This window comes from Oncorhynchus keta, chromosome 25, assembly GCF_023373465.1.
Source record: "Oncorhynchus keta strain PuntledgeMale-10-30-2019 chromosome 25, Oket_V2, whole genome shotgun sequence".
Taxonomy (NCBI): Eukaryota; Metazoa; Chordata; class Actinopteri; order Salmoniformes; family Salmonidae; genus Oncorhynchus; species Oncorhynchus keta.
This window is the reverse complement of record NC_068445.1, coordinates 11983647-12011526: the sequence shown is the minus strand read 5'-3', so window position 1 is coordinate 12011526 and position 27880 is coordinate 11983647. Positions and strand designations below refer to the sequence as shown.

The 27880-nt window shown below is 43.5% G+C and overlaps 1 protein-coding gene across 2 annotated transcripts; it reads right to left on the bottom strand.

Annotated features, from left to right (window-relative positions):
- Positions 1-1700: 1700 nt before the first annotated feature.
- LOC118358183 (adhesion G-protein coupled receptor D2-like) lies at positions 1701-25511 on the bottom strand. Of its 2 annotated transcripts, none has more exons than XM_035735717.2 (26): positions 25178-25511; positions 24855-24914; positions 24532-24592; positions 24092-24337; positions 23052-23681; positions 21676-21801; positions 21330-21424; positions 20817-21116; positions 19655-19766; positions 19109-19243; positions 15926-16034; positions 15566-15671; positions 15341-15396; positions 14850-14976; positions 13331-13434; positions 12980-13082; positions 12523-12676; positions 11914-12047; positions 11441-11556; positions 5792-5912; positions 4957-4998; positions 4761-4814; positions 4464-4611; positions 3866-3927; positions 3701-3731; positions 1701-1967 (listed from the first exon to the last, which is right to left on the bottom strand). In XM_035735717.2, the coding sequence occupies exons 1-26, from the start codon at positions 25196-25198 to the stop codon at positions 1960-1962; spliced, it is 3261 nt and encodes a 1086-aa protein (XP_035591610.2). In that variant the 5' UTR covers positions 25199-25511; the 3' UTR covers positions 1701-1959. The 2 variants fall into 2 exon arrangements, with proteins under 2 accessions (XP_035591610.2, XP_035591611.2); XM_035735718.2 differs by having other exon boundaries at positions 25220-25511.
- Between the last annotated feature and the right edge of the window lie 2369 nt (positions 25512-27880).

Sequence of the window (27880 nt, the reverse complement as noted above, 5' to 3'; positions counted from 1 at the left end):
CTTATGTGTCGTCCATTTCTATTGAACCATCCTGCAATTTATCAATGATATTGGGGTCATATATACCCAATATATTATTTTAAAATACTCTGGAGGCTATCCAGGATAGTGGCAGCAATTTATGAGTCATGATAATGTAATTCCTAGTAACTTGAAAGTCTGTGATTTTTGGCTGATAAGCCAGGGCTACTTCACAAATACATGTGTAAATGTACATTTCAGCCAATGATTACAAAGGGCACAACGATTGGAGGCCATTAACAGTAATTAAACAATACTTTTGAGGAACAAAGTATAAGGGCTTTGGAAAAAATTGTTTTCATACAAATCTTAAAATGTATTGTCACGAAACAGATGAACTAGCATGCTAATACTGTTGCACTCGCTAAGTATAGGGGTCTTAGGTCTAGTCAACTGGTCTCTAACCTAATTTAAGATGTGTATATATGTGAGAAATCAGTGCATGAGGACAGTGTTGTATGTACATGTACCCAGGAGACAGCAACCTTAGATCCAGGGGCAGCTCCTTCATGACCTCTTTGATTGTTCAAAGAGGTGATGAAAATAAATATATACAAAAAGGAAAAAACATGACCAAAAAAATCATTCTAAACAAAGTCAAGGGTGCACATGGCTACCAAGAAAACCCAGCAGCCTCACTGCTCTGCAAGCTGGCTCACTCTTGTTTCCAATCAACACTTAACAAGGATCCACAAGATTTCCTGGCTGAGCTCTTGAGCCAGGGAGCTCCTGCCCCCTGGGCATGAGGTGTGGAAGTGATTGGTAGTGTGCTTATCTGTCCTAACACTAACCCCCCCCATTCATAACAGTATAAAATTACATCAAACGAGAAAGTACAGTATATTCCCCGTGGGATCTAAATCGTTTCATGCAACCATTTGAGCTGTAGTGAATAATGTGTCTCAGTTCAGAGCGCACCTTCCTGTAGTGGAGATAGGGAGAGGCCAGGATTTCTGCTGCTTGTTGTAAGGTAGGGGAGGCCAGGGGAGGGAGGAAAGACTTGGGGAGACAGCCAAGCTGCAACTAGCACAGTCTCAAATACACATAGTGGTTGTCTGGTGATACAGTAGGTGGACAACAGGTGATAGGCTTCATAAAGTCTCTTTATGAGCTGCCCAGTCAGTCCACAGTAAGTCAGCAGCCGATCTCTACTATCTAATACTGTTGATCTATGAGATGATCTGTCATCCTACTATCCACGTTCTCACACTGACAACACAATCTTGTTGTCTGGTCATATGATTTCTTACAGTAGTAAAACCCTTTAATCCTAGATTCAAAGGTTTATATCCAGTTTACAGTGATAACTACTGTCTAGTTATGTCTGTAAAAGCAAAAAGTACACACACACACACACACACACACACACACACACACACACACACACACACACACACACACACACACACACACACACACACACACACACACACACACACACACACACACACACACAAATATTATTGTAAAAAAGCCTGAAGGTGTGATCAGCCATTCTCCAACAGTAAATTAAGCTGAAATCTACATGCACACGACAAACGTTGTGTTCCCTCTGTAAAACAGCCATTTCATAAACAGCAGATGATTCCTGACCCTGGGGCACTGTGGAGGAGGAGCTATCCTCCTAAAATACGCTTCCTGCGTGCTTGCGAGTACATATTTGAGTCTTTAATTCTGTATGTAGGGTGTGTGTGTGTGTGTGTGTGTGTGTGTGTGTGTGTGTGTGTGTGTGTGTGTGTGTGTGTGTGTGTGTGTGTGTGTGTGTGTGTGTGTGCGTGTGTGCGTGTGTGCGAATGTGTGTCTATTTACACTATCTACTACTATATGTGTATGAGAGTAGATGCATCTATTGTGTGTATCTGTTTGTGATATTCACTGTGCAATTCTTCTTTCTTTCCACCAGTTTATATGATACATGTGCCTTGGTGTGCAATTCCATCAGCAGCCTGTAGTAACAGAAGAGTAACAAAACATGTATTATTCTATCATCGTATTATTTATGTCTAATTTAATGCATGTTCCTTTCTTTGCAAAAAGGAAACTACACAGAACATCTATAAATGGTTGAATCCTTACAGATTATACCTCACAAAACCTTCAGTATTGTCCCAACACAGAACCTCTTGGGTGGATTGAATGTGTCTGTCTGTCTGTGTGCGTGTGCGTGCGTGTGAAACAGTCCCTCTGTGGGAGCAGGTGTTTGAGTGGATGATCGGCTGTAGTCTGATTGTCTAACTAATGAGGAAAAGGAGGTTTCCCAATGTTCTGACAAACAAAAGGAACAGAGAAAAAAAAGCATTCAACCTTTCTGATGATCAGACACATGGTGAAGGGACCTGGCCCACTTCAACGAGCCAAAGAGAGCTGCCCATATGTTTACATAACTCACACCTGATGTTATTACATGTAGGGTAACAGTCCAGTCAAAACATACTTTCAATCTGAAGAAAAGATACTAACTGAAGGGAATTCAATTACCACGGAATTGTCAGCAATGTAGCCTGGTTCCTTACTCTATGTGTGTCAGCCACATTATCTTTAATAAACCAAGCTAAATAACCCAAGAGTCAATTGACGCACCGGTGAGTAACATCCCAATCTACTTCTTTTTTTGTTGCATTGGTTGCGTCTCAATGGCAGAGCCAGAGCGGTGTTTCTCACCTGGTTACCGGTACTGGTTTAAATGAATGAATGGAAGTATGACAATTGTTTTGTGACGACCCCAAATAAAAAGGGTTAAATATGAGTAAAAAACAAACTACAAATATTTCCTGACCTTTCTTATATTTCCGAGATATAGGACAAACACATGAAAAGTTTGTTTGTTATGATACAGATTTGTTCTATTATGTATGTGTTATTCAATGCGTTTCTCTGGGCTATAGTATTAAAGGCCAAATTCAATATTTTATCAAATCATTTTTTATATATATTTTTTTAATACCTAAAGGGGTCCTAAAATTCTAAATCAAATACCTAAATGATCCATAGTATGACCATCTTAAAACAATTCCATATGTCAGCTTAGAACCCCCTCCTCCCCCCCCAACAGTTTACATGCTGACGATCAGGACACACAAGTTGAAATTTCAAAACTAACTCTGAACCAACTATATTAATTTGGGGACAGGTTGAAATGCATTAAACATTTATGGCAATTTAGCTAGCTTGCTGTTGCTCGTTAATTTGTCCTGGGATATAAACATTGGGTTGTTATTTTACCTGAAATGCACAAGGTCCTCTACTCAGACAATTAATCCACAGATAAAAGTGTAACCTGATTTTGTTTCTAGTAATCTCTCCTCCTTCAGGATTCTTCTTCTTTGGACTTTATATAGTGGTTGGCAACCAACTTTAAGGTGCATTACCACTACCAACTGGACTGGAGTGTAGACCTCAGTTCATCTTTCAATCACCCACGTGGGTATATGCTCCTAAAAACCAGTGATGAGATGGGAGAGGCGGGACTTGCAGCGGATCAAGCGTCACAAATAGAAACAAGTTATTTTTTAACGCCTGGCTACGCAGACGCTCGTTGACGCATGCGAGCAGTGTGGGTGAAATGACTGAATAACATGTACTGTATGTGTACATTTATTTTGCAAAGCACGCGATGCGAGCGGAGTGGTCAGCATGTTAGATTTTTAAGAATTCACTGTCAAGGAAATTGTGAAATTACCTGAAGGCTTGAAAGCAGTCAGTTGAACCACCTGGGAAAGTAAAACAGACATGTTGATGTCTGGGAGATGGAGCAGCATTCTCAAATACACAATGAACCATTTAGGAGTGATCATAGGCCTAATAGGTGGATATGGGCTCTTTAGATGCATAATACCAAACATACCTGGTTTCCTGATGCTGGTTTCAAGGAGAAGCTCACAAAACAACTTTCTTTTCCATAACTCTCTGAAAGACAAAAGGGCAAAATCCCACCAGTTATTCTCCTGGTATTAATGGAATTCATGTCAGGTGGTGTAGAACACCTGAGTGTAATATCCAGACTGCATGACTCAATTAACCGCCTTGCACCACAACCCACCACTACCCAATCCTAATCCACCACAACCCACCACTACCCAATCCTAACCAACCACAACCCACCACTACCCAATCCTAACCCAACCCACCACTACCCAATCCTAACCCACCACGACCCACCACTACCCAATCCTAACCCAACCCACTACTACCCAATTCTAACCCAACCCAGCCCAGTACTACCCAATCCTAACCCACCCCAACCTGCCACTACCCAATCATTAACCCAACCCAACCCACCACTACCCAATCCTAACCCAATCCACCACTACCCAATCCCAACCCAACCCACCACTACCCAATCCAACCCACCACTACCCAAACCCATCTAACCTGACCCAACCCACTACAGCCCATGCCTCACTCCAGCCCCAGGCCCACCCACCCTATTCTCCCTCTCCTACCGTTCTTGATGACCAGTGAGGTAGAGGTGGTGCTGCCGGGGCCTGAGGTCTCGCTGGTCTCTGGGCTGGAGGGACGGGGCAGACTGTGTGTCCACGACTGGGCCGGACCCCTCTGGGATGGCAGGAAGCTGATTGGCTGGGAACAGTTCTACAACCAATAAAAATGCGTGGAACTGTTTAGATGAAGCTGTCTGATTGTGGATTCAAAGCATGTGCATACTGAATTAGCATAGTGTTTTTCTCCAGTTGGAACATGAAAATGTTAGTAAGGATGTCGCTGTATGCTTTTTGGCTCACCGTGAAAGACAAGGCTTTCCTCTTCTCTTTGATCCTCTTAATGGCATTCCTCACCTTTAAGAAAAGCAGACAATACCATCAATAGCTTGCACACCCACTGACGTATTTGGCAGCGTCAAGTGGTTGGCATGCCACAGATGGACAACTACTTTCGGAGAGAAAGAAGCCTCGCTGAAAGAGTTCTTTGAAAACCTACCTCACTATTGTAAACCGCATACACCAAGAATATGTACAGGCCCTGCAGAAAGGGAAGGACAGACAATAATATATTACCCATGGCTGTAGACTACCTACAATATGTGCTTTATCCTGGCTTTAGTGAGTTAGACAACTTGTTGATGAGGCTGTGTAGGCTGTTCCTGATTGTACGATGATGACCAACTTCTTCCTGCTTGGTGAGAACAGTGGGTTGTTTCTATAAGTATATTTTCCGCTCTGAGGAAGACTGCGGTTTATCTCCTCTCCCCTCTCTTCTGGATGAAACCTCAGTAAATCTAAATTAACTAGCATCTCTTTGAGGGGTACTCCGGGGCCAGCGGCCAGCTCATTCACATTAATTAACAACCGTGCTTGAAGTTCCTGAGAGAAAGAGAAAGAGAGAAAGCCAGGAACACAGAGAGAGAGATATATACAGAGAGAGAGATAGTGAAAGAGAGAGAGGCAGAGAGAGAGAGGAATAGAGGGGAAGTCCAGAGTACCTCCAGCTGATTTACAGGGCTTATCAGGGGTATGATGGGAAGGGAGGTGGAGGTAAATCTGGTGATGGGTCAGCCTGGAGTACCCCGGAGCCCTGCCATGACCTGTCCTTCAAAGGCCCACTCTGAGCCACCCTCTCCCCCACACAAACGCATACGCGCACTCACTCACTCACACACGCACGCCACACCACACCCACCACTCCACTGGACCTGCTGCAGCCCAACTCTGCTTATCTACAGCAAGCCCACCTCCCTCCTCTCTGTGTCTCTCTCACTCTCAGTTTCTCTTGAAACAATTACATACAATGATCTTTCTATGGGTGCTTTGCTCACCTGAAAGGCATTGAGAGCAATGAAGACATACGCCACCACCATGGAGAGGTGCACCAGGACTCCACACAGCCAGGTCAGGCCCAGCACCGGCAGTAGAATGAGGACTGGTCGTGTCACAGCCCTACAGAAGTCATACTGTCAGTATAGTGAAAACACCCACACTCACGCACCAACCCATATGAACACACACACACACACACACTGACGTACGCAAACCTGCACGCTTATATTAAATGAAAATCCTGCATAACTGCACACAATTAAATGGTTTGGAAAACCACAGCTATACTTGATTTGACTGGATTCAATTTAAATTCAGTATAAGTTTTTCAAAATGTCACATTAGTATTATGTACACTGAGTGTATAAAACATTAGGAACAACTGCTCTTTCCATGACATAGACTGACCAGGTGAATCCAGGTGAAAACTATGATCCCTTATTGATGTCACTTGTTCAGTCCACTTCAATCAGTGTAGATGAAGGGGAGGAGACTGGTTAAAGAAGGATTTTGAAGCCTCGCGACAGTTGAGTCATGGATTGTGTCTGTGTGCCATTCAGAGGGTGAAACGGCAAGTCAAAAGATTTAAGTGCCTTTGAACGGGGTCTGGTAGTAGGTGCCAATCGCACCGGTTTGAGTGTGTCAAGAACTGCAATTCTGCTGGGGTTTTCACACTCAACAGTTTCCCGTGTGTATCAAGAATGGTCCACCACCCAAAGGACATCCTGCCAACTTGGCACAGCTGTGGGAAGCATTGGAGTCAACATGGGCCAGCATCCCTTTAGAACTCTTTCGACACGAATTGAGGCTGTTCCGAGGGCAAAAGGGATAGCATCTCAATTTGAGGAGGGTGTTCCTAATGTTTTGTCCACTCACTGTATATGTTCTGATTTGGAAGTTAGGACTTTAAATGTTTTTTTTTCCCTTCTATAAATTCCTCTCAAGGAGTGTAAGAGCCATTTTGTCCTGCTTAAAGGACAGGTAAAACATGTATTTTGGAAGTAAAGGGCATGTTAAAGTGTCCAGATAAATGTTTTGGGTATTTTATTTAAAAAAAATGTATTTGGCTGATTTTCGAGCCTTTGATCATGTTTTCTCTGTGCCCCTGCAACTGCAGAAGGAGCATGAGAAAGTCTATTGCTGGTGTCTGGAAAACGTCACGAAAACGATGTGTGCACTTCAATGGGGCAAAAGGCTGTGTGTTGTTGGGATTTTGCATGGTCAGATAGCTAGCAACAATGACTAGAATCTTCCATGTGGAGAATCGTAGGTGGTTCATTTCAGGTAGATTTATCTTGTTCTTGACACCATGTAATGTTTTGAGGTGTTTTGACTGATGTCATGTCTATGCTAATATGGCTCAAATTCACTAGCTCGCTAACCAACAACTGTAACAATGTATTTGAGAGAAGTGCTCATTGTGCAAATATTTGTATGTTTTGTCAGAGACAAAATATAGTTTACATGTTGTCAACAAACTAATAGTTATTAAACAACCAACCCGTCTATAACATACCATTTATATCCAAAATACAGATTTGGTTAAAAAAAAGTGAACCTGTCCTTTAATATCAAAAGAAATGCAACAAAAAGCATAATACACAGAGGACCTTCGATGGCATTGGAGCACAAACATTACCATCATGTATTCATCCTCACATAGCCAGAAAAGTTCACAGGGCACTGCAGCCGTGCTCTTCGTTCTTTACAATCATCCCTTTAATCTGTTATATGCTTATACGTGAAATAACGTTAATGTTGCCTTGTGAGGTTGTTTGTTCAAAATGCTGGTGCCGTCGTCCTGCTGCACAGGGTCCGGGAGATTGAGTTCACACTGAACTATGTCCACAAGGTCAAAGTGAGCAGTTCCTCTTCTTTTCTTTTTCAATTGAGTCTTCCTTCTAATGTTGTGACATCATCACATTCTTACAGGGAACAGATCGACTGCGGAGGGGGCAGAGATGACTTGCTTACTCCTTCACTCTCTTTACAAGCAAATGAACAGGCGATGAATGAAACAGAAAATAGAATTTCATAAATCTATTATGAAATACGCTCTTGGCGTTCATAGATCAGCAGGGTGTACAAAACACATGTATTTATCTTGTCTCCGCAGGTAGCCAGGACTGAACCCTAGGCCCGGGTCCCTGTTTAGAGTCCACATTAAGCAGACAATGAGCTCAGTGAAAAGCTCTCTCTCTCTCTCTCTCTCTCTCTCTCTCTCTCTCTCTCTCTCTCTCTCTCTCTCTCTCTCTCTCTCTCTCTCTCTCTCTCTCTCTCTCTCTCTCGGACCAGGTGGTAGGCTGATAAGACCCATACAACTCCCACTACTTCAAACTCAAACTACCTCATTCTCACACAGTCACCGTCTCTCTGCTCAGTTTGTCTGTGTGGATCTGTCACTTGTGGATTTGAAAACCTCCTACTGCATTGCGCTTCAAAGGAAACTTATTCTGACTCATCCCTCACTGGAGTTGTCTCATTGTATCTCACACATATAAAGCATACCGTGAAAAGCAACCAAGGGTTGGATGTTGGGGTCGAGTCAGGCTCTAAATACAATTTATGTGTCCTACGTTTTCATGACACGTGTGTTTGTGAGTGAGAGAGCAGGAGAGTCAGGGAAAGAGAGTACAAGTGAGTGGATGAAAGAGATGATAAGATAGAGTATGGGAGAGTGGATGAGAGAGAGAGAACAGAGAGAGAGAGGGGAAGAGATACACTACAAGTATGTGGACACTCCTTCAAATGAGTGGATTAGGCTATTTCCGCCACACCCATTGCTGAAAGGTGCATAGAATATAGCACACAGCCATGCAATCTCCATAGACAAACATTGGCAGTAGAATGCTACCTTTCCAACAAGTCAGTTAGTCAAATATCTGCCCTGCTAGACAACTGTAAGTGCTGTTATTGTGAAGTGGAAATGTCTAGGAGCAACAACAGCTCAGCCGCAAAGTGGTAGGCACCACAAGCTCACAGAACAGGACCGCCGAGTGCTAAAGTGTGTAGGGTGTAAAAATCATCTCTCCTCGGTTGCAACACTCACTACTGAGTTCCAAACTGCCTCTGGAAGCAACGTCAGCACAAGAACTGTTCATCGGGAGCTTCATGAAATGGTTTCCATGGCTGAGCAGCCGCCATGCGTAATGGCTGAGCAGCCTAAGATCACCATGCGTAATGCCAAGCGTCGGCTGGAGTGGTGTAAAGCTTGCCACCATTGGACTCTGAAGCAGTGTTCTCTGGAGTGATGAATCACTCTTCACCATCTGGCAGTCCGACAGACAAAACTGTGTTTGGTGGATGCCAGGATAACGATACCTGCCCCAATGCATAGTGCCAACTGTAAAGTTTGTTGGAGGAGGAATAATGGTCTGGGGCTGTTTTTATGTTTCCAGCTAGGACCTTTAGTCCTAGTGAAAGGAAATCTTAACTCTACAGCATACAGTGATATTCTAGACAATTCTGTGCTTCCAACTTTGTGGTAACAGTTTGGGGGAGGCCCTTTCCTGTTTCAGCATGACAATGCCCCCGTGCACAAAGTGAGGTCCATACAGAAATGGTTTGTCGAGATCGGTGTGGATGAACTTGACTGGCATGCACAGAGCCCTGACCTCAACCCCATCGAACACCTTTGGGATGAATTGGAACGCCAACTGCGAGCCAGGCCTAATTGCCCAACATCAGTGCCTGACCTCACGAATGCTCTTGTGGCTGAATGGAAGCAAGTGTCCACAGCAATGTCTAATGGAAAGCCTTCCCAGAAAAGTGGAGGCTGTTACAGCAGCAAAGCCAACTCCATATTAATGCCCATGATTAAGTATCCACATACTTTTGGCCATGTAGTGTAGTGTACAGTATATACATATATATAGTTGAAGTCGGAAGTTTACATACACTTAGGTTGGAGTCATTAAAACTCGCTTTTTAACCACTCCACAAAGTTCTTTTTAACAAACTAAACTTTTGCAAGTCGGTTAGGACATCTACTTTGTGCATGACACAAATAACTTTTCCAAAAATTGTTTACAGACAGATTATTTCACTTATCATTCACTGTATCACAATTCCAGTGGGTCAGAAGTTTACATACACTAAGTTGACTGTGCCTTTAAACAGCTTGGAAAATTCCAGAAGATGATGTCATGGCTTTAGAAGCATCTGATAGGCTAATTGACATAATTTGAGTCAATTGGAGGTGTACCTGTGGATGTATTTCAAGGCCTACCTTCAAACTCAGTGTCTCTTTGCTTGACATCATGGGAATATCAAAAGAAATCAGCCAAGACCTCAGAAAAAAACTGTAGACCTCCACAAGTCTGGTTCATCCTTGGGAGCAATTTTCAAATGCCTGAAGGTGCCATGTTCATCTGTACAAACAATAGAACGCAAGTATAAACACCATAGGACCAAGCAGCCGTCATTCCACTCAGGATGGAGACACATTCTGTCTCCTAGAGATGAACATACTTTGGTGCGAAAAGTGCAAATCAATCCCAGAACAACAGCAAAGGACCTTGTGAAGATGCTGGAGGTAACAGGTACAAAAGTATCTATAGTAAAACTTGTCCTATATCGACCTAACCTGAAAGGCCGCTCCTCAAGGAAGAAGCCACTGCTCCAAAACCGCCATAAAAAAGTCAGACTACGGTTTGCAACTGCACATGGGGACAAAGATCGTACTTTTGGAGAAATGTCCTCTGGTCTGATGAAACAAAAATAGAAATGTTTGGCCATAATGACCATCATTATGTTTGGATGAAAAAGGGGGAGGCTTGCAAGCCGAAGAACACCATCCCAACCGTGAAGCACGGGGGTGGCAGCATCATGTTGTTGGGGTGCTTTGCTGCAGGAGGGACTGTTGCACTTCCCAAACTAGATGGCATCATGAGGATGGAAAATTATGTGGATATATTGAAGCAACATATCAAGACATCAGTAAGGAAGTTAAAGCTTGGTGGCAAATGAATCTTCCAAATGGACAATGACCCCAAGCATACTTCCAAACTTGTGGCAAAATGGCTTAAGGACAACAAAGTCAAGCTATTGAAAGGGCCATCACAAAGCCCTGACCTCAAACCTACAGAACATTTGTGGGCAGAACTGAAAAAGCGTGTTCGAGGGAGGAAGCCTTACAAACCTGACTCAGTTACACCAGCTCTGTCAGGAGGAATGGGCCAAAATTCACCCAACTTATTGTGAGAAGCTTGTGGAAGGCTACCCGAAACGTTTGATTCAAGATAAACAATTTAAAGGCAATGCTACCAAATACTAATTGAGTGTATGTAAACTTCTGACCCACTGGGAATGTGATGAAATAAATAAAAGCTGAAATAAATCATTCTCTCTACTATTATTGTGACATTTCACATTCTTAAAATGAAGTGGTGATCCTAACTGACCTACGATATGGAATTCTTACGAGGATTAAATATCAGGAATAGTGAAAAACTGAGTTGAAATGTATTTGGCCAAGGTGTATGTCAAATTCCGACTTCAACTGTATATATATATATATTGAGAGAGAGAGAGAGAGAGAGAGAGAGAGAGAGAGAGAGAGAGAGAGAGAGAGAGAGAGAGAGAGAGAGAGAGAGAGAGAGAGAGAGAGAGAGAGAGAGAGAGATATGGGCTATAGCGTGGGGACTCACCAGGTCAGGTCAAAGGTGTGGAGTTTAGATGCTGAACTGGGAGTGTGTTTCTTTACGCGACGACGAGCGCTGGACACCGTCACCATGACAACACGGCACAGCACCACTGCATTTACCTAGGAGTACCCAAAGTCTCAGAACAACCGATGGACATGCCATATTGTTGCCGTATGACACATGTATGACACATTAGTAGACATCACATGCAAGCACACACACACACACACACACACACACACACACACACACACACACACACACACACACACACACACACACACACACACACACACACACACACACACACACACACACACACACACACACACACACACACACACACACACACACACACACACACACACACACACACACACACACACACACACACACACACACACACACACACACACACACACACACACACACACACAGGCACGCACACAGTAAATAAGTGAAGTGAAGCTACATACAGCCAAGATTAAAAGAACAGGTCCCACAAAAGCCCAAATCATATCAGTCTCGACATTGAGCCAACAGTGACTGTCTGCTTTGTACTTGTCCAGGGATATCGTCAAGGTTACACCAACAATCACAACAGGCAGACCTGCAAAAATAACACAATATTTCTTGCTTTTAATTCAACAGGTCTCTTATATTCATACAACACATGCATGTCTTTAGTGAAGAGAGTTTACATTGCTGTGGTACAGGGCCAGGGACTACAGAAGACACCAACTGTCCATTCCCCAGCCCTTCTATTTAGTCTGAACAGGTGAACACCTCAGACAGCTGGCTGGTATATCTGGGCATCTTAGAAAACATCATCATGAGTGTGTTAAGCTTTTTGAATGCACACACTCTTCAATGGGGTCAGTAGGAACACAACCTTTGGTTTAGATGAGTGGTGTTCCAGACAGCACCGTGTTCTTACCAAACAATACTTCTATGTACTATAGCATATAGGCCAAGGTCTTATGTGAGTGGATGAGTCCTGTGTGGAACGTATGGGAACATTGTATAGTATCATTTAATGATGAATATCTTAGCGGAGTGAGGTGTGATTCTGCATGGTGTTTTACCCCAGCCAATGCCGTAGTACATCTTCATCCGGCGGTCTTCGCTGATGTTGACAGACACCACCTTACTCCACAGCAGCAGCCCCTCCACCAGCATCCAGGAGAAGGAGGCCATGAAGAAGAGGTGCAGCAGGGCCGTCACCAGCAGACATGCCCCCTAGTGGACAGGAGGGACATGGCATTGACAGGGTTCCCATCGCCATAGATATCTGTCCACCACTTACTCTTCCATGGTGGCACGGGCTCAAAAACAATAGAAAGTAATGCACATATAGTACTATAATCCAGAAAAGAGAATGGAGTCCTATCATACATTCAACGACAGAAGCAGCTAAAAGCCTACAGACTCCTGGATCACTGACACAACTGACCCTGTGCCCTCTTCTAGTCCATAGTACCCATGACCATATATAGAGAGTGAGATGTTTAAAGACAGACACAGCCATGTAAAGAGTCCCACCTCGTTAGCAGAGGCCCAGTCACTGCACATCAGCAGCAGCTCAGCTATCCCCAGAGCCACGATCAGGTTCTTGTGGACAGTGGTGCGGTCAGACTTAGGAACTCTGCCCCCACACCACACCAGGCCAGACAGTGGAGAGGTACACAGAGAGATGATCAAGGTCAGACCAACATACAGACAAACCGACCGTGAGTCAGTCATTATACAGTCATATGAAACACAGCAGCAGTTTGTCTGCTCAGCATAGTAAAGAGAAGTGATGTACGGGACAGAGTGAATCATTCAAACAGACAGATGTATTGTAGCCTCCACAAGCTAGTAGATTCTTCGCTGGAGCAGGGCACCACTCACCCCACAGCAAAGAAGAGGATGAAGGTGAAGAGTAAGCCACACAGGGACACTCCGCAGCCGATGAACGTCATGACCTGGAGGGCTCTCTCACTCTCTGGACTCCTCTGACACACAGACACACATGGGTAGGTATTTATCAGAGATTAGAAACTGGATGGTTCGAGCCCTGAATACTGATTGGCTGACAGCCGTGGTATATCACATGTATGACGAAACATTTTTTTTTTACTGCTCTGATTACGCTGGTAAACAGCAATGGTAGAAGAAGTGCTGCGTCGTGCGTAACAACAGCCCTTAGCCGTGGTAAATTGGCCATATACCACACCCCCTCGGGCCTTATTGCTTAACTATAAAACAGGTTGTTTGGATCCTGGATGCTGATTGGCTGATATGCGGGAGTTGTGGGACAACAACTCCTGAAAAATACCATAACCTGTTAATGTCATATCTGCACTGTCCACAACACAGGCAGGACATTCATAAACTATTTTTCCATGCTACTATTTGGTTTGAAACAGTCGGGGTTTGTATAAACCTACATGGCTGCCTCCACGACCTGTTCAACAATGTATTATTTTACAAATGCAATCTCTCCCGTGCCAGGAAAGAAGAGGAATGCACTGGCTGTCACCAACCAGCGCCAGGACCATGGACAGTTCTTCCACTCATGTGCCATCAACGGAAATGTCACTATTAACATCCCCAACTATCTTGGTTAGCTCAGCTAGTGGCCTATTGGATATTTATTAAATCATTCTTTATTGAAGTTCTTCCCTCTCATCATCATTGAATCTCTGCTAGCTAGCTACATGCCAATAATTTGTTTAGCATAGCAACATTGAATGAATAGAATGATTAGAATTAACGACTGGGTCAAAACATAAGAAAATACCTAACGACCAGCCCACTTGTGGAGCAACTTCACAATGCAAAAACGAATTTACTCTTTAAAATAATGTTTTTTATTTAATTTATTTTTTACCCCCTTTTCTCCCCAATTTCATGATATCCAATTGCGGCCGCCTCATGGGTCTCCCAGTCGCGGCCAGCTGCGACACAGCCCGGGATCGAACCCGGGTCTGTAGTGATGCCTCTAGCACTGCCTTAGACCACGGTGCCACTCGAGAGGCCTCTATTTAAAACATTTAATTAATAACCATTTTATAACAGCGATAATGCCCTCGAACCCGGGAATTATCGTGTGACAACTCCTTCCAAGACCTGTATTCAACTTATTGGCATGTAGAACGGTTTCCAAATCATTTATCAAAATATGAATTAAATATTTTCATTAATAACATTATTTTGAAGAGTAAATTATATTTTGCATTGTAAAGTTTCTTCTCATGTTTTGACTCACTCAGAACAGCCCGTGTCGGGAGTTGTCACATGATAATTCTCGGGTTCCCAGGCATGACTACTGAACTATACAGACTATAAGTGTCTGTTGACTGTTCTCTATTGTACTATTTCACAATGTGGAATGTGAGGAATTGTGGAGGGTAGAATGGACCTTTACCTCGACTTCATAGACTTGCAGCAGCAGGGCAAAGTTGGTGGTGTGGTTGCAGAAGCAGACAGTGGAGTCGTAGTGTTTAGAGATGACTTCACAGCCTTTAGTAGACCACCACCCACCTGCCTCTGGCCTAGAGGGGCACAACAGTTTCATAACAATGTATGGTAACCATTACACTAATAAATCTGATTTCTATAGATATAAGCGGGTTACTGTTTTTTGTCATGAATGTTGTTCTGGAGGCAGCTCTGCAGAGTGGTCACTAGCAGCCACAGCCACAAAGTCATACAATCTGATTTTAACCCTAACCTTAACCACACTGCTAACCCTAATCTTAAATTAAATCCAAAAAGCACATTTATACAATAAAGCCAATTTTCACTTTGCAGCTGGCCCTCTAGAGGAAATCGCTCAGTTCTGCCTCCAGGACAAGACTCATCCCAATAAACATCAACCTGCTGGACATAATGAGAATTTGCTGTCATTATACTCACATCAGATCAAAGTCCCAGAATGCACAGACTGGGTCATACACGGTCCCTGCAGAATTCTAAAGCAATCGATGGAAAAGGACAATTTCACACTTCACACGGTAAAGGACAGGCTTATGAAGGAGAACAAGGGGGATATTCAGTATCATATTCTCTGTGGAAGAGGCAGAGGTATATAGTGCATAGAGGAATATAGTCCATGTGAGTGTGAGACACTGAGGTCTTTACTTGAGATCTGTGTTGGAGCTGGAAGCGCACAGCCATGCTGACAGGCTGTCCGTCCCCCAGGACTGTAGTAGAGATGACAGAGGAGCCCAGGATGGTGCCCAGGTACCTGACACACAAAGCACAGCACAGGCCATATGGTGGCAGTCACACATAAGACTGGATATCAACACTGGATCATGCTCGGTAGGCACTAATGGAAAAAAATTCTTCATGGAAAATGAAAATGCATGTTCTTAAGGGACTGATTAAAATCTACAGTCATTCATGAACAAAACTACTCGCCCTGTTTCAAATGATTTCTCCTGACTTCGTGCCTACTGAATGTGACCTTGGTCTGAAAGAAGTTCTCATCTTCCATACCTCTGGATGCCATCGGTGACGATGGGAATCATGGTGATGTTCTCCTCCGCGTTGAAAAGAGGCCGCAGGGAACTGTACCACGTGTTGACCACAGTCACCTTCTGGAAGCCTGCTCATACAACATCAACATCAACATCCATATCTCCACTAACCAAACTATGTGTCTCTCTCTTCTAAGAACACTAGACAGCTTAGCAATGCAGCAGTAAGTGGAAACACAGATCAACGTTATGTCTCACAATAGCCCGTTAATATAGATTGTAATGAGTAGTTGACTAAAATCAAGGCCTCGGGAGTGCAAATGGATGAATACATACTGTCTGTATTAGTACATATCCCACTGGGCATGAACTGGGTGAATCGATGTTGTTTCAACGTCATTTGTCAACTTATTGTGACGTGGAATCTTCGTAGAAAATACATTACATTTAAAAAAAGTAATCATCGGAAACTGTTGTTTTGAGGGTGAAATTTCAACCACAGGATTATGTCATCATGGTAACCAAATTTCAGCATAGACAAACCTTGTATAAAATATGCTGAATTTGTACCTTTCAATCAATGTCAGATCTTCAACATTAAATTTGCTATCAAAAAATAAAATAATTGTCTGGGCAGCACCTCCTACTGGAAAATAGATCTATCTACCGATCCAGGGTTTAAACCGGGCCAAGTCCTGCTTAGCTTTCATATTTTGTCACTGACTATTACCAATGTGCTATCGTGAGAATGAATGTTGAGAGATATCCACTTAAAAACTAAATAGATTCATTGTTGCTATGGAAATCATTCGAAAGGGGAGGTTTAACAGAGCAACTGAAATGTAAACATACTTAATCACTCATATATCATTAACAATGCTATTTAGGCCTATATATAATTTTCTATGTTATTTATTTAACTAGGCAAGTCAGTTAAGAACAAATTGTTATTTACAATGATGGCCTAGGAACAGTGGGTTAACTGCCTTATTCTGGGGCAGAACAACAGATTTTTACCTTATCAGCTCAGGGATTTGATCTAGCAGCCTTTCGGTTACTGGCCCAATGCTCTAACCATAACCACTAGGATACCTGCTGTGCCAAATTCATAAACAGCTATTGTTTCAATTCAACACAGAATTCAACTTATACACTAGGCCTAGAGTTTCAGGTTCTGTTTGATTTCAAACATGTCCATTGCTCGTGTTTCTTGGCCCAAGAAAGTCTCTTCTTATTATTGGTGTCCTTTAGTAGTGTTTTCTTTACAGCAATTCGACCGTGAAGGCCTGACTCATGTAGTCTCCTCTGAACAGTTGATGTTGAGATGTGTCTGTTACTTGAACTCTGTGAAGCATTTATTTGGGCTGCAATTTCTGAGGCTGGTAACTCTAATGAACGTCTGCAGCAGAGGTAACTCTGGGTCTTCCTTTCCTGTATCGGTCCTCATGAGAGTCAGTTTCATACAAGCGCTTTATGGTTTTTTCAACTGCACTTTCCGGATTAACTGACCTTCATGTCTTAAAGTAATGATGGACTGTCGTTTCTCTGTGCTTATTTGAGCTGTTCTTGCCATAATATGGACCAAATAGGGCTGTCTTCTGTATACCACCCCAACCTTGTCACAACACAAGTGATTGACTCAAATGCATTAAGAAGGAAATAAATTCCACAAATTAACTTTTAACCAGGCACACCTTTTAATTGAAATGCATTCCAGGTGACTACCTCATGAAGCTGGTTGAGAGAATGCCAAGAGTGTGCAAAGCTGTGATCAAGGCAAAGGGTGGATACTTTGAAGGATCTCAAATATAACATACATTTTGATTTGTTTAACACTTTCTAGGTTAATACATGATTCCATATGTGTTGTTTCATAGATTTGATGTATTCAATATTATTCTACAATGTAGAAAATAGTACAAATAAAGAAAAACTCTTGAATGAGTAGGTGTGTCCAAACTTTTGACTGATACTTGATCTTCTGCTTGGATAGCTCCATCTGTGCCACTGACTTGGTCTGACTTTAATTCCACTTTGTAAACAAATGAATAATTGCTTGGTTGCCTCCATCAAACCTTATTCAAAGTGCATTTAATGTTTGATATGATTTAGTTCTTTAACGATTTTTGGTTGAGATGGAGTCAAATATTCAACATACCCATTATTAATTTGTAGATGAACTGGAATTCAAGCCAGTGACACAGATGGAACTATCCAAGCAGAATATACATATCCTTCAAAATGTTGATATTTGGTTGCGTTGACAACCAAACACAATTCAAAATCACTTTTGATATAAAATAAATTGCCTATTAACTTCCTGACAACCAGTTTTTACATTGACAAAAAGGATCCGAACTTTAAGAGGTTAAATGTTGATATTAGGTTAGGTTGTCGAACCAAACACAATTCAACATTACTTTTGTAATACAGTAAATAGCCTATATTACAAACTAAAATAACATTCAACATTAAAATGAGTAACACCTCCATGGCCACATGTTGAAGTTATTGTAACTATAAATGTCTTCTTATGTCATCATATAAAGTGTGGGTGTTCAAGATAACATGGACAGGTTGTCGCAGGTCTGTGGAGATCTTCACAATTGCTGCAATAATCTGTGCAGAATCTCGAAAGGCATTGATCACTTGCACCATGTACTTTTAGCGTCATCTCAAATGCAATCTCGGTCATTTAGTTGTGCTATTCGATAAAGCACAGTGATAACACATGAATCTGTTAGATGAGTAAACAAAATATCGGACATTGTATTCCCATTTGAACTTTGCTGTGATTTTACATGGTTGAAAGTGCAGTGGGTGACAAGAAACCCAATAACCTGACGCTGTTTTTCCATTGCAATTTGGTTGTGCTTTTAGATGGTTGAAAGCATGGTGACAACACACTGGAAATTGAACTAACTTTACGTTTTAGTTTTGAGTGGGTGAATGTAGGTTGTAATCTCATTGATCAACATCTCAACCAAAAATGACCCAGTTATCCCCATTGAAATGACATGGTGTGCCCAGTGGGATGTGCTGATAAAACACTGCTTGATAAATGTGTGGTATTTCAAATAGAATCCTTCGTCACTAGGTGTTTACTGTTGGAATGCGGAATGCATGGTTGAGACTGTAAAGCACTAGGCCATGGCTGAAGGAGTGCAGATGAGATACGGACACTCTCAGGGTTGTCTCTCACCGTTGTCATGGAGATTCTGCATGTTCTGCGTGGGGACTGAGATACAGTCTATGTTGGTGACGCTCTCTACGTCTGGACCACAGAACTTAGGCCCGCTCGATCCCTCTCCCAGACTCTGCTGCTGAACCTCCAGTTCTGAATCACATAAAGACATATTCTCAGTGGAATGAACAGAATACTTTTGTAAGAGGAATGGTTGTAGTAACAACAGCACATCCTACAAAAAAAGTGCTAATGAGTAAACATGGAAAGGACAGAAAGGCCTGGACACTAAATGTTCCTATTTGCTGTCAACCATCTGAGACCTGATGAAGAGCCACTGTGGATAGGAATGTTGTCATTAAAGGTGTGGTGTATGGCCAATATACCATGGCTACGGCCTGTATCCGTAACAACAGCACTTAGCCGTGGAATACTGGCTACATACCACACCTCCTCGGGCCTTATTGCTTAATTCTATGGTCGGTCCGCTCTTTCAGCCTTTCAGCAGCTCACAGAACACACTAACATACTAGAAAATGCACTGTACTCTACTAAGTGACTCACTGATGTTGGACCTGTGGATAAGTAGATGGTCCGTTTCCGTCATCAGCTGAGTGCTCAGACTGGTCACCATGCGGTCAATGCTCTTGACCACAGCCATCGGTCCACTCACCACCTGGGGCACAGGGTGGGGATAAGGGAATGGGGTTTAATCATGGCGATACACTAGTCATTGGTAGGGCCAGGAGTTTCACCGGACCACGTGACCTAACCAGAATATAAAGCCCATAACTAGGACCCAGAGTTTGGTCAGGTGGTCAGGAGACTCCTGGCTGTGGTTATTGGATAGAGCAGAGACTGTGGGTGAAGCATTGCTATGTGGATTTCAGTCCTCTAGCTGCTCTAATACATTCAGCCTGGCTGTGCTGTACTGCTGTGACCTTGGAGGGTAGAAAGGCCTGGGGGAGGGGAGGTGGGTGAAATGGGGGAGGCAAAATCTCGGCAACAATATGAATGCTTCTCAAATGCCTAGCACTAGGATACATAGACTTGCAATAATTGCGGTTTATATGAAGTACAATGTTAGACATGTCTGAGTAATTGTTTTGGATGTGATATGTTAACCATAATAGCACAACACACTTGTGCTCCTTTAAAGAACATTCAACAAAGACAATAATGGATATTATCTTCAAAATGTTCACACACATTTAAACATGACCAGAGATCATAATAGTCTGTTAAAAAGTGCTGCTTACAATATACAAATTAGACCTGTTTATTGTCATGACAGATGTTGATGCAATCCAGAGCAGATTAAATTGAGTGTATCTGCGATGAAGTTTGATCAAGATTCAACCCTGTGCTCTGTACAAGTACACTTATCTAGCCAAGCTTAAGCATTCATTTGATAGTTTCTCATTCACAGTATCCACTTGATCTTACTGCCCTCTAGTGGAGTTATGCTCAAATAATACTGCCATACTCCGTATGATGTCATGTTTTATGTTTTGTGTGAACCTCAGGAAGAGTAGCTGCTGCTTTTGCAACAGCGAATGGAGATCCTAATAAAATAGCAAATAACAAACACTCCAGTAGTCATGTTTATATTCCCAACACCTTGGCGGCACTACCGCCACCGTATCCCAGACAATGTTTTAGTCTGCCTCTCTGGTACCTGATGTAAGAAGGGCTTTATAAATACATTTGAATAGTTGATTGGTACCTGTTTGATGGCCTGCCACTTGGGGGCGTTGTCCTGGCTGATGAGGCTATCAGCCACAGTGATAAAGGTGTGGCTGAGTTCCCCGGCGCTGATGGTGGCAAGGCTGTCGTTGCCTTCCGCGGCCGTGTCTGTGGGCACGTCTGCAGCCCGCGCTAGCAGCTGGACCAGGGACAGCATGTCCCCTGGCTGCAGCCCCTCCCTGGTGTCCTCCAGGGCCTGCCTGGACATGTTGAGCAGACTGGACGCCTGACCCCAGCTCATCTGGATCCCTGGCTGCCCCCCCAGCACACCCTCCACGCCCTAATACACAGACACAGATAGATGCACGCGGGGACGCACGCATCCACAAATACACAGCAGAGGATGGAGAGGAAATCCCAAACAGGGTTCAAGAATATTGAACTCACTGACAGAACAACGTTTATTACTGTGTCAAGTCGAGTAGGTTAGAGATAAACCGTAAATGTCCTAATCCAGACAGGCAACCAATGATTTATAGTAATGAGTATTTACCTGCGTTCCATTGGAGATCTGCATGAGGTGGTGCATGAAGGGACTAGGATGGGAGCGCTGAGACTCACTCAACTCCTTCATCTTAACATAGCTCTCTGTAAGAAACAGTCGTGTCAAAGACAGTCCCTGGTTCCTCTCTGATGTTTGGTGACGGTAGTTACTAGCATTGTACAAAGTCACAAATATTAATGTTCAGTCAGTTTCCCTCATGTGATGCAAAATGAATTTCACTAGTCTGTTCATAAATAGACAACTTATGGGTGTACAGTAAAGAGCCATGTTCGTTACAGTATGTAAGTAATGGTCTGGTCGTAGGTCGTGGCAGTCTAGGTAGTGGTTGACTCACCCCTGCTGGTCCTGCAGATGAAGGGCAGTGTGGTGGAGCAGTCTGCAGAGTCATACAGGGGGAGCTGTTGGCTAGACCAGCCCTCCAGAGTCCTGCAGCCCTGCATCTCCCTCTGCCTGTGAACCGCTGCTCACACACACACACCCGCACTCACACACACCCGCACACACACACACACCCGCACACACACACACACGTGCACACACACACACACACACACACACACACACACACACACACACACACGCACACACACACACACACACACACGCACACACGCACGCACGCACGCACGCACGCACGCACGCACGCACGCACACACACACACACACACGCGCACACACACACACGCACGCACACACACACACCCACACACACACACATTTTGTGATTTGTGACACCTCTGCTTAATCGGTAGTCCTCTAAGTTTTTGGTTTAATTCAGCATGCTGTAGCCTAACATAACTTTGTTGAAATCGATAGCAATTTACAAGTGCAATACTATTATACTTTCATATTCAACATATTCAACAACCTTTGAAAACGTAGACAATTCCTTCCAATTGATTTGACCGTGTTTTTACTGAGAATGTATGCTGGCAAAAAGCCCCTCCGTTGTGAGTCAATTCCCTTGTTACACACATCAATGAAATCCATTATTTTTCATGACGGTTAAACCTTTGATTGGTTTTCACTATTGAGTAGAGCTCCATTCTCTTCGTAAAGCAGACCTCATACTTGCGCGAATTCCCCTCCCTCTGCCCTCCACATGGCCGTTAGCCAGTGAACCACGCTAAAACAGTTTCCTCTCCCCCATGTATGTCTCTCAGACAGACATCCTGGATGTGTTAAGGCAGACAGCCACTGGGTTAACTGGCCTCTTTCGAGGTAAATCACCCAGAAGGATTCAAACAACCAACTGATGGGAGACTGGGAACAACCACCACTGCCTCAGTATTGGATGAGTAATAGAAACAGATTGGTCTGGAAGAAGGGCTGTAGGTTTGCCATAGAAAGTCCTATAGAGGACGTACCATAAGATCATTGAAAGGCTATGTGAAAGAATCAAAAGACCAACATTCTGATCAAAACCTGCAGGAGGCAACCCAAATAACGCGAGCTGAATTTTATGTGTGAGCACATCCTTCATAAATGGGAAGTACCTCGATAGGAGCAAGAGACCACAAAGGGGCAGGTGAAACAATATGGCTGACGGTAAGTTATGGCAAAGATTCAACTAAGTTGACAATTCAACCAAAACTGAAAATATACCAACCTGGAATCAAAAGATCAACCAATAGAAAAGAGCTGATCAGATTATAGCTAGATTTTATGTAGGGGTATCTCAATGCTGTGTGACTGTAGGTGGAGTCTCACCTGGGCAGAACAGCATGGCTGGCACCTCTCTGACCACTGGGTGACGGGTCATATTATCTATACTCCAGGTAAAGATAGCGTCCTGGGTCAAAGATGAGCAGCCATTCAGGGCATGGAACTGCCTCTGCTCCAAGGCTGTGTCCCAGACATTCAGATCTGTGATATTCCCTACAAAGGGCTCGGTGAAGTTCCCTCCAAACGAGTCCTGATCCTGCCCCAGGATAAGTATGCCATCTCCATGTATGTCCCTGGGGGTGTCAGACCCGGAGCCCATGTCCCCCCTCTCCCCATCCACATAGATGGCCCAGTGGCCGTCAGTCTTGCGCCAGGTGACACAGAGGTGGTGCCAGGCGCCATCGTTGGGGAAGGATGCCTTGTAGGGGCGGTGCTGCCCATGAACAATGAGCGCCAGCAGGATGCGTCCTGCCCCGTCCAACTGCCCGCGCAGCTGGAACTCGTTGGTGAAGACGGCCGCGGCGTAGGAGTACATGGTGGACACCTGGTACCACTTGGGGTCCCACTGCACGCGGACACACACGCTCACAGCTGGCAGGGCCGGGAATGTCATGTTGACACGGCCGTAGCCCTCCTGGGAGTCCCTGGGGAAGTTCAGGGCTTGGAACAACACATCTGAACAGGTAGAGACAGGAGGGGATCACTTTCAACGCTAACCCTAACCATAAGCCTAACCTACAACACCCAAGTACAGATCATCATGCAATATGGCATCAGGACATAAAGATGTAAGATCTTAATTTGAGCCAGTTTTCTACAACAGGAAAACAATCCTGCAGCAATTGGAAATGTGAATTATTATGTGGATTATAATTAATGGACATTTTTGTAGGGTTTGATACATTTTTCCATTAGGGCAAATCAAGTCTGAAATTTCAAAGTGGACATGACAAACTTTAGTAGCCTTTTTAAAAATCAAATACACTACAAGTTTGCGTTTCCTGCTGTGAAGGACAATTATCAGCAACAAAAGAGTGATCAAATTATGATCCTACATCTGTAGGTGTTTAAGTTGCTAAACTTACACTGTTTGGCAAGGGCCAGAGACCTGCTGATTGGCCTGTTGGGGTCTCTGACCCACATGGGTCCTTGCAGGCCTGCCTGCCTGATGAGCTCCAGGGTTCCCTCCTCGTCTTCAGGCTGGCCCAGGGTGGTGAGGGAGCTGAACTGGCCCCTGCAGAAGCTCCCTGCCTGGGAGAGTGCCAGGGACACATTGACCAGCTGGAACACCCAGTCTGATGTTTGATGGACCAGGCGCATACTGCTGCCCTCTGTCAATATGATACCAGGAACACACAACCACAAATAGGCATGGATCAGTCCACATGTGGATATTATACTTTACAGGAACACTTCTGTCATCTCTTTGAGCAAATCTCTATGGAAACAACATGGAATAGCCTTGGCATACAAAAGAGTTTCAAGCATTGTGCATCAGATTGTGATTGGCAGTCCCAGAACTCACCATCTGAGCCCCTCTCTCCTCTGTCTAGCCCTGGCTGAGTTGGCTCACATTCACACAGCACCTACCATGGAGGAAACATTTACTTTGCTTTATTCTGTTGGCTATGGCATAGACATGTAATATCCTTGATGTGTACTTATCCAATAATCTCAAAATAGAAACAAACAGAATAATCAGTCAAATGAATAGCTGTGTTAAGCCTTTGAAACGTATCAGGTCTACCAACAAAAGCATGAATTTCTCAAAAAGAACACTGAAAATGGTGAACTTGTTTCTCTCTCCAGTTGATTTCCTAGTTTACATAAGAAAGGAATAGACATTACCACTATGCAACAGAGCAGAACCAGAGTCAGCAGGGTTCCAGTCATCTCTACGTTCCACAGCTGGAAGAAAACACAATGCTTAACTGGCCTCAGCCTTTCAGGGAACATTTAGGTTTACTTCATACTGTCGTCTCTTTTCATATCAAAGAAATTCAGCTCTGTTCAACAATAAAATGTCTAGCAAAGCGCAAACACATACCGTGTGGTTAAACAATATTTGAAAGATGATAGATACTATACTATATTTTTGGTATATTTCTAAGAGAACTATGTCAAATAAAATAGCTGTATGCTACTCCTTATCTAACACATATGAACGGTACCTCAGACCCAGACTGCAACATGTGATGAGTAACTGGGCTTACTGTAGACTCAGGCTGCTCCCGCTCCAGGTCTTACTGCTCAGTGTTACTCCAAGGCTGCTGTAACTCTCCTTAAGTCCTGATGACCACTACTCCCATGTACTGTGTGTCCTCTGACATATGCTCAGTCCATTCATCCAGTGTCCAGCTCCAGTCTCCATCCAGCATGTGCTGGCTAACTGGCCTCTGTGGAGAAGCCACTGTCATACATGGTGAGGAGCGTCTGTCTGTTGCTGCCAGCCAGGAGGGGCAAAATCACAGCCTTTCTGTCCAACAGTCCACCTCTGCCTCCAGCCAGCCTTCTCCCCCCTCTCCCTCCACCTTCCTCAGCACCCATGAATCAGAAGCACACTTTGTCATGCAAATAGGGCCATAAAAAAAGATCTCTACTAACGCAAGCAGTGTCAAGCGTTTGGCACAGAGAGTTCATCAAGACCAGCAGGGTGGCAGACATTTCAGCACCCCTCCTATTGATGTATTCTACTGCTGCTGAGTTCCTTTATGTTGACTGTATACATACGGTATCAGTACATTAGTCAAGGAGATGCCATTTCACTACAGATGATAATAAATGCAACCAAAGTAAATGATTTGGCATCATCTATTTCAGGTAGTTTATTCCACATGTAGAACATACTTACACATACTTTCTTCTTAGATGTACATAGTGTACAGTATAGATTTGTACACATTTACAGCGAGTATACTGCATTCCTGCACTGTATATTAAATTAACAAAATAGTATGGACTGTCTGTTCAGGACGATCGCACACACACACACACACACACACACACACACACACACACACACACACACACACACACACACACACACACACACACACACACACACACACACACACACACACACACACACACAAGACAAGACAAAGAGCTGCATTATTTATTCCCCCGCGCTCCAACTAACCCACACTCTGAAAGCCACACCACAGACCCAGATCCACAAAGCCTGTTGCTGCTGCATCAAGATGGCCAACACTCCCCTCCCTTTATCTGCTACCTGAACAGAAGCCGGCTGTCTCCCCTCATCCAGACCATACACACTGGTTTGAGCACGTAACCATCTTTTGCGAGTTTGCATTTGGAACAATTTAAATGGATGCATGTCTCTTAGATGTATTGAAGGGTTGAAGATGTGCAACAGGCTACGTCACATTCCTCAGTTCATTGCAGAAAATCTATTGTCTGCATGGCCTATTAATCATCTCAACAGGCTTTATGAAGAGTATAAATTAGGTTCTAAGCACGTGTCTCTGTCCACCTTCTGTGTAAACAGTATAAGCCCAGTGTTGCTGACTCACTGCAGTAAAACACATTAGAGGCTGATGCATAAAACGTAACTGCCACCTGTTCGCTCAAGCTGACAAAAATAATGGGTATAGTTGTTTCCTCTGCTTCAGGATGGCAGCAAAGGACACACAAGCAAATACTTGAAACTCATGATGATGTTTACTGGAGTATTGACGGCTCATGTCATTTGACTTTTCAAAAGGAGTTGTGCGTTTAACATGGGGGTTGAAGTTTATGAATCAAGGGATTTGTCTTGTGTGTTGGTGTGAAAGGGGAATGAATTCAGGAAAGGTCTCTGTATGCATAGGACATTTTAAATTGCCATTGAAAAACATATTGATTTATGGTTTAATTAACTAACTGACAACACTCCGGGTTGCAATCCGGCTTGCAATTAAACAAACTAGTTATTGTCAGGGATTTCTGCCCTAAGTTCATACAAGAGACCACAGGAACCTTCTTTGATCAGAGGTTAGTTTGTTTAATAAGGATTGCAAGTATATACTTACAGTAATTTTCAAGTAACACACTCAGTTCAAAAGATGGTGTTTTCCCTTTTTATCCCCTACTGGGGTTCACCCCGCCCAGGGTGATGTCCCTTAACCTTAATACCATATAAGCTCATAATTAATAGTTGCTAATACAATGATGTTCCTGCTAGGCGGAGTTCAGCTTATTGTTATTTGCAGTTAGTGTCCCAATCCTTCCTCCTATTGCTATCATGTGCCAGCAGAAGTAAAACTGGAACACAGTATCAACAGGAACTGAAAGTATAGTTTTAACAAACAGGCACATGACTTTTGTACAGTTGACCTCTTCATGCACTTACAAAGTGTCTACCACTGATTCTTAATATCAAGATAAAGCAAAACCTTAATCCTTGCATAGGTGTTCCTATAATGTACAGATAAGACAACATTCATTTCACTCACCACTTTGGAGGTACTACCTCCAACACAAACATTTCAATCAATTCATTTGGTTCACAAGGGAGTGTAGCACAAATAGGACAATAATCTCTTTGGCACATAGCATAATGAAATGGTTCCATACGATGGTCATGTCTGGGTATGGCCACAATAATAAGGGTCAGCATGGTGGAAATGACCATCGACTCCGGGACCACGGCTTCCCTTTAAACAACATCTACAGTTGCCCCTCTTAGGACAACGTTTACAAACCAAATGGGCCATCAGATCAATTTGTGCCCTGTGCTCAGGGTTTGGATCAATATCATCACATTTGAATTTGCTAATATAGGTCAAATAGATTAGGATCAGGTTCACTCTCAGGATCAGGGTTCAACCTCTCCATTCACCAGGGCATGCTGAGAATAGTGTCAACATCTTAAG